General features: G+C 49.3%; 1 protein-coding gene across 3 annotated transcripts in view; it reads left to right on the forward strand.

Annotated features, from left to right (window-relative positions):
• Lars2 (leucyl-tRNA synthetase 2, mitochondrial) overlaps positions 1-4,206 on the forward strand; it is a 98,317-nt gene extending 94,111 nt beyond the window's left edge. For all 3 annotated transcript variants that reach the window (XM_005348160.1, XM_026779348.1, XM_026779347.1), the window contains exons 20-21: positions 1,205-1,332; positions 3,204-4,206. In XM_005348160.1, coding sequence (XP_005348217.1) covers positions 1,205-1,332; positions 3,204-3,383 — 308 coding nt within the window. In that variant the 3' untranslated portion in view covers positions 3,384-4,206. The remainder of the gene's footprint in view (positions 1-1,204; positions 1,333-3,203) is intronic.
• Positions 4,207-7,987: the final 3,781 nt, after the last annotated feature.

Here is a 7,987-nt window from a genome sequence, read left to right on the forward strand (position 1 = left end):
GGTTCATCACCAGCACAACTGTAACATACATACACACATGTATGTGTGGAGCATTTGCCTAGAGTGTGCAAAGCCCAGGCTCATCCAGCACAACTCTAATACACACACAAATATGTATGTATAAAAGCAATAACTGCTTCTTGTGGAAACCTGTAAAACAGTGTTTTTAAAATAAAAAGGGGGGCTGGAGAGATGGCTCAGCAGTTAAGAGCACTGACTACTGTTGAGGACCTGGGTTCAATTTCCAGCAACCACATGGCAGCTCACAACTGTGACTCCAGTTCCAGTGTCAGACACCCTCACAGACACACATGAAGGCAAAACCACTAATACGTATAAAATAAAAATAAATATTTTCAGAAAGAAAAGGGGGATCTTGAGGTATAGATTAATGGTGGAACATATACTTAGCATGTCTGAGGGTCCATTCCTAGCCCTAAAAGATGGAAGGGAGAAGCCCCTGCACTCTCTGAAAGAAGCCTTGAGAGGCTTTATACCTGACCACCTTCATGTAGCCTACCCTGAGCCAGAGGCTAGAATATGTAGTAGGGTGAGAGCTAAGTTCTCAGGAGGGCTGAGAACTTCCTTCTGTCCAGTGCACTCTATGTGGAAAAGGACCAGAGAAGATTTTGATACCAAAGACCAAGGTACTCATGACAGGAGAAGCTGCGAAGACAGCCTGTACTTAGGGGCCAGTTCTCAGGAGACATTCCTTCTCCAGCGAAGGGGTAACCCCAGAACATCGGCAGTCTTGTTTTTCCGCTCATTTCAGAGTACCATGTCCACCCATCTGCACATCTCTGCGTGCTTTTTATAGAAAGGCTGCGTGGAACACGGGGTCACAGACCAGCTGTGGGAAGAGGTCAGCTCCTCCCTGGGCACCAGGGCACCGCTTGGTTCTCAGGCTCTAAGCAGTCTTCACTTCTACCCCGCTGATAAGCCATAAGTCACAAGAATGTCAAATAGGGAAAAGTTTTAAAAATTAACAAGAAACTCTGATGCTGGCACAGGAACCCAAGACAGAAGCCAACAAAACAAAAGGCACTAGCACCCCTCGGAGTGGCCGGTCCGCAGCCTCATGGAAAACGTCACGTTATGGCATCCCTAGCTTCCTCGGAAGGCTCGAAGCCAAGGGCAGCCTTGCACCCTGTTCATGAGTCCTCTGTGTTCAGAGTGGTCTGACCTTCTGTGCCTTGTGTTGCAGGTCTGGCGCTGGTACCAAGCAAGCTCTGTGACCACTATGCCTGGGACACTGGTGTGATGCTGCAGGCCTGGCCCACGGTGGACTCACAGTTCCTTCAGCAGCCTGATATGGTTCAGATGGCCGTTCTGGTGAGTGACTCCTACAGCCGTGGTGCTAGACTGTGGTCTGCAGACTGTCCCTCTCCTGCCAGTGACCCATCGACCCAGTCCCCAAGCCAGCCCTACAGCACAGAGGTCTGTTCCCTTCCGTGTTCCTTCACTGTATCCCAGAGGCATGCAAGCCTCAACTCTCGGGGCCTGGAAGGACTTAGAAAGGGGAAATACCAGCCTGGTCTGCCTTAATGACTGCAGTGTCTTCCTGCTGCACAGAAAGGGGAAATACCAGCCTGGTCTGCCTTAATGACTGCCGTGTCTTCCTGCTGCACAGGAGCACCTGGTAGGCTTGAGGGGCTCGGTGGTTAAGAGTACTGCATGCTCTTCTAGAGGACCCAAGTTTGATTCCCAGCACCCATGTAGTGGCTCACACTCCCTGTTACTACAGTTCCAGGAGCTCTGCTGCCCCTTCCAGCCTCCACTGGCACAAGGCACGCATGTGGCGAATAGATAAACATGCAGGCAAACCACCCACTCATGTAAAATAAAATAAAAAAATTAATGTCTCTGTCAAGCATATTTTAGTAATGTTACATAAAACTCTTTTCCCCGTTTTATTTTTATTTTTTATTTTTGGCAAACTGCACCATTTTCAATATATAAGGGTAATGAAGGAGGGGAAGTTCAAGGTACAAATTTTTGTTTTAGTTTGTTTTTAGGTTCTGGGGTTGAACCTAGAGCCCAGGGCATTCATTCTCGGCAAGTAATGTCTTGCTGAGCTGCATTCCCAACCCTCTTCCTTTCTTCTTTCTTTCTTTCTTTCTTTCTTTCTTTCTTTTCTTCCTTCCTTCCTTCCTTCCTTCTTTCTTTCTTTCTTTTTTGTTTGTTTTTCGAGACAGGGTTTCTCTGTGTAGCTTAGGTACCTGTCCTGGAACTAGCTCTTGTAGACCACGCTGGCCTCGAACTCAAGAGATCCACCTGTTTCTGCCTCCTGAGTGCTGGGATTTAAAGGTGTGCGCCACCACTGCCCGGCCCCAACCTCTTCTTATGTTTTACTTTGAGACAGGGTCTCAGTAAATTGCCCAAACTGACCTTGAGCTTGACCACAGCCTCCAGGGTATCTGGAATTACAGGCCTGTGCCACCAGGCCCAGAAAGAGTAGTTTGTCTTGTTTTTCCTGTAAACCTTTAATGTCAAAACTAGATCCCTGTAGGTTCCCCTCTATGCAGAATCGATGTGTTTAGTGTGAGACAGTTTTAGGGACATCTGTTAATGGCTTAAGTGACAGAAGGTGAGGAGACCAGGACAGGCTTTTTACCTGATCGTCTGGAAGATAGGTGCAGTGGAACTAGGTCATGGTCGTCCAAATGTGGTTTTCCTTGTTTTATCGGAGGCTACACCATTCGTAGTTAAGGAAGCAGCTCACCCACGTCCAGTCCTGACTCTAGGCCAGGCATAGTGTTAGGTCATAGGGATGCAAAATCAAACAAAAGCCAGGCACAGTGGTTTACTCTGATATTCTGAGGCAGGAGGACCACTGTAAGTTGGATGCTAGCCAGGGGTACATGATACGACTTTGTCTTAACAAAAACAAAAAATCCAGTGGGACAAGAGGGTTCCTATCCTCAAGGAGCTTAAAGCCCAGACAGACAGAAAAGCACACAAGAAGGAAGAGAATAAACAAAATGAACGTGCATTGTGGAAAGTGCCAGCATCACACCCACCCTGGCGACTGAGAAGCAGCAAGTCCCTGCAGGCTGCCAGCAAGCCTTGCCACACTGTACCTGCACCAGACGTGGACTTAGGAAGCCCATGTTTAGGAAGAGTCCTTAGCTTAGGAGTCAGAGCACCCTGACAGCCGCCTCCCTGAGGACTCTCTTCACTCTCTCTGCTCTTTTCCTTCTCAGATCAACAACAAGGCCTACGGCAAGATCTCTGTGCCCCAACAAGTTGCCCAGGACCAGGACAAAGTCCACGAGTTGGTTCTCCAGAGTGAGCTGGGCACCCGGCTGTTGCAGGGGAGAAGCATCAAGAAGTCCTTCCTCTCCCCCAGGACTGCCCTCATCAATTTCCTGGTGCAGGAGTGACCAGGGCCTCACAGACCCTCCTCTGCCCAGATCAAGGAAAGAATGTTAGCTTAGGAGAAGAGAAAAGACAAACATCGGGGTCATTGGCCTTGTTCCGGGACAGACTGGAGTCAGCAGGACTCCCACACAGGGTGTAGAACTACCTGAGATGCTGCTGGGTGGGAACAAGGAGAAGAGCAAGGCTGGCAGACAGCTGGAGCATCTGCACACAGCTCTGTGTGTCTCAGGCACTTCTGCACACAGTCACACAGACTAAAGGGGCCAAGCAGGCTCAGGAGCTGCACAGGAGTCCAGGTGGTGCTGGCTGGACTTTTGGCTCCCAGGACAGACACAACCCTTCGATATATGGTCAGGGTCTCACTTGTGGAACGGGATGTGGACACTGGCATCTCTACAATTGTTCTGCGTGTCTCCAGCACCTTTCACATAGGTGTCACATAGGTCTCTTCCCCTCCAGCCGGGTGGCCTCTTCTGAGTCTGAGGTCCATGCTCTGGGATAGGACTTCGCTTTACTTCTGAACTGGAACAGAAGGACCGTGTGTGGAGTGTGCTCTGTGGTGAGCGAAACTGTGTTCTGAGCTGCTGATCCCCGCAAGGGCCCCATCTTCACAGCCCAGCAGGGGTTTGAACCCCACACGGCTCACATGGGCCTCAGATAGTGATGCCATCAGTTTGGCCCCCAGAATGTCACTAGCAAGAGCAAGTTCACCAGAGAGGGGTTGTTGTGTCCTGAGTGTCACCTCCTGTGTCCAAGCTGCTCTGATTTAGCTGTTTAGGAGATGGCCAGGACTGGAGCCAGCTCACCAGTAAATTAGACAAAGCTGATTGTTATGAGAGTCATTTGTAAAGTGCTCTTATAGACGCGGTCTGAGCAAGGGCTCGATGCCTAGTTGTGGGGAGGAGAGAAGAACTTAGACTTTTCAGGATGCAGAAGCTCCGTGTCTACAATCCAGTGCCACCCAGAGGTGGCTGTCATTGTCTCCTACCGTTCAGATGACTTTTAGTGTCATAAGTGTATAGCACTCTGAGACGTATCTGTGATCTCAGAACAGCCCTGTATTCCAGATCTAAGGGTTCATCTGGAACAGACCAGTGTCTGCCACCATTCCAGGCCCTGGTTCTGTGCTGCCTCCCTGGAATGCCTACGGTCTGTCACCTTGAACGTACGTCACCTTGACCTTCATCTAGGCCGGGCTCATCCAGGCCCATGAGCAAGAGAGGCTCATGCACAGGATCTTGAGCTTGACACTGTGCCGGGTGTCCATGCCTAGAAATTATAATTTAATTGTAGCCATCATAAGGGATTTAGAATTTTTTACAAGTGAGGCTGCTGAGGGTATAGCTCAGGGGTAGAGGGTGAGCCTAGCATGGCCAGGCCCTAGGTTCCATCTCCAACACAGAAAAGCAAAGCAGCTCTACCAGAGGAACTGTGGCAGCACACCTGTGATCCCAACATGGGAGAGGCAGAAGGCCCATGGGTTTGACGCTATCTTTAGCTACATTAGACTCTGCCGCAAAGAAAAACTACCAGTGATCCTACCACCAAAGTTTGAGAACACTGGATTAATGAATGTTTCTGAACCATAATTTCTACCCAGTCCTTTCTCCTTCATTTTCATCTTACGTGGGATGAGTTTGGCCCAGGACTGTGAGGAAGTAGAGGTGGGCGAGATTTGGACCAGAGAGGAAGGCAGAGCCTCAGTTCTGGAGAGGTGGGCGAGATTTGGACTGAGAGGAAGGCAGAGCCTCAGTTCTGGAGAGTTACCTTAAGAGGATCCCAAGCTGACGCAGGTGACTGTCCCATGACACACAGGAGTACGTGAAGATAGGGTGACGGCTTTGGTTGTTTTGTTTTCTCCAGGAATGAGCTTGGTGGCCTTGATGAACTAGGGGTAGCCAGTCCTTCAGTTGGGCGTTCTCTGCCCTAAGCACTGGACCAGCAAAGTCTGTAGCCTTCTGGACCGACACACTGGGCGTTGGAGAACATTTTCTCCAAGAAGATGAAACTTGAAAACATGAACTCATTGGTACTTCCTAGGGGACAGTAGATATGATGGAACAATTGGGCAGAAAATTGTTCCCTGCGGGTGAGTGCCTGGGGTGTGGTGTGATCTGAGTCAGAAACTCATTATCTCAGTTTCTACAGAGCCCTAGAGGGTAGGAATTATTCTCATGAAGATGAAACAAAACAGAACAAAAACACAGCAAGCTGAGAAACTTAGTAATTTGCCTAGTTTTCAAAGTTAATACACAGAAGAGGCAGGGTGTAAACTCACATCTGGCTTCTTCATGCTGTCCTGCTGTGTCACTGGGCCCTCACCTAAACGCCTGTCTCGATTGATGCATGACAACATGATAAATGTCAGCCTTCCCAGCAGTCTGGCAGGGTCCCCTCAAGGGAAACTAGTCAGTCTCAGAGTCTGGGAAAACACTGTCGTGGTGCCTACTCTGTCGGGGCAAGTGGTTGGCTGGTGAGAAGCAAAGAGCCTTGCTTGGTCCTATAGGTCTAACATAAAGGCTTCTAGCTCCTGGGAGATTCAGGTTCCAAGTGGGTGAAGGTTATTTCTCTGGAGAAGTCGGTAAAGAGAATTTGTGAGTAAGAAAAATTGGTGCCCTACATGAATGCTGCCAGAGTGGGCATCTGCCAAAGAAAGGGAAACTGACTCCCAGCACCAGAACACTGAGGTGGGTCCGTTGCCCAGGCATTCCTCTCCCAGCCAGAATACATTCCTTCAGAAAACAGTCCTTACAAATATGAGCATCCAGTCAGGGGAAGAGAAGGCAGTCAGCTAAAGACGGGGTCTTAAATTGTGACATGGAAATTTTCTCACAAGTAAAAGTAAGATACCCTAGGCAATGTGATCCTAACCTTTTGATTCAGCCTAACTCTACGGCCCAAGTTGTCCTGGAACTGACAGATCTTCCTTCCTGCCTCATCCTCCTGAGTACTGGGATTTCAGGCACGCATCACCATAATTTTAGATGTTTTATTTGTGTATATGTGTGTGTGCCATCTTGTGTGTGTGTGTGTGTGTGTGTATACCATATACATGCAGGTGGCTTCAGAAGCCAGAAGAGGACATTGGACCCCCCGGAACTGGAGTTACAGGAGGTTGTGGGCCACCCTATGTGGGTGCTGGGAAGGGAATCTGAGTCCACTACGAGAGCAGCAAGTTCTTGTAAGGACTGTGCTATCTCTCCAGCCCCACAAATCATTTGATGCAGGTCTTCCCTTCTGTTTATGATTTTGTATTTTCTTATATTTTTGGCCATCAAGTATTTCAACAATAGAAAGATATCAATCTGTGCAATGTCAGCCCAGTGTGGTGGTGCATACCTAAATCCCAGCTTTGGGGAGCTTGGGCAGGAAGATGGTGTGTCTGAAGCCTCCTAGGATACTAAGTGAATGAAGAAAAACAACAGTATGATGTTGTGAAGGTACACATGAATCAGGAGCCTGGCCGCTATTATAGCACTTTATTCTGAGTCAGGGTGTCCACCTCTCTGGGAATATGGGTACAGTTAGGGAATGTTTCTTTCTTTTTGTGGAACTGAATCCAGAGAGTCACAGCAGCGCTTGAAGTCAGCATTGGCCTAGGAACCTGGTCTGAGTAGGAAGAAGGCTTTACCCAGGGTAGCCTTGGGATCTTGTAGAAGGTGCGCCTGTTTCCCTAGGGAATAAGGCCTCCTGACCATCTGCCAGCAGTCAGGTTTGTAGATGAGATCAGAGAAAGCCTTTAGCCTTGTGCAAGACTGTTCCTGTGGCTCGAGACAACAGTATGGGGAGCTGTATTGGGCTGTCCACTCCACTAGGGCACCTTTTGCAGAAGCCTGGTGCTGCTTCAGGATCATGAGTGGAAGCACTTCTGAGTGGGAATCATGAGAGACTGGAGGAGGGGCCAATGAGGAAGCACAAGCAGAAAACAGCTGCTTGCTTCGTGGGCGGCCAAAGGCTCATATCCAGGCCGTTGAGTTTGGAAAATGGAATCTGAGATGACCAGCAGTGAATGGGGTGGGGGTGCTGCCCTGGACAGGACAGCTGAGGGCAGGACAGGCCCAAGGCTAAGGCCTCAGTTCCACGGCTGAGGCCATCTCCATCCCAGAGATGACCCTCACCCTTGTCTACGCCCTTGGAGAAGGAAGGTAGGTAAGGAAGTAATGATACCCTAAGGGAAGAGGCCAGGCCTGCTGGAACACAACGCCTATGACTTAGCTCCCTGACCCTCACACCCTGAACCTGAATTCCAGTTTTTGTTCCGTCTCTGAAAGAGCACAGCTAAGCCAGCAAGCACTTGCTATCAGGATGCTGTGGGCTGTGAACTCTGTCAACAGCAGCAGTAATTTCTGTCCCTTACTGTGGGCTGTGTGTCAGGCTCTTCTTTATCACATAAGGGGCCTTGCTCAAGACCACACAGAGAAGGCAGAGCCACATTCGAGCTCAGCTCCACTGTGTTATTAGAGCCAGCCCTGTACCATTGGATTTCCCAAGGCAGACCTGATGTCTAAGATACCCCAGGGTCTGTCAAGTGTACATTTTTCAACTGTGAGAAAGTTGGTCGCTGTTGATAAACAACTTAGCTTTGCACACCTGAACCTGAGACTCC

This window comes from Microtus ochrogaster, chromosome 5, assembly GCF_000317375.1.
Source record: "Microtus ochrogaster isolate Prairie Vole_2 chromosome 5, MicOch1.0, whole genome shotgun sequence".
NCBI classification, from domain to species: Eukaryota; Metazoa; Chordata; class Mammalia; order Rodentia; family Cricetidae; genus Microtus; species Microtus ochrogaster.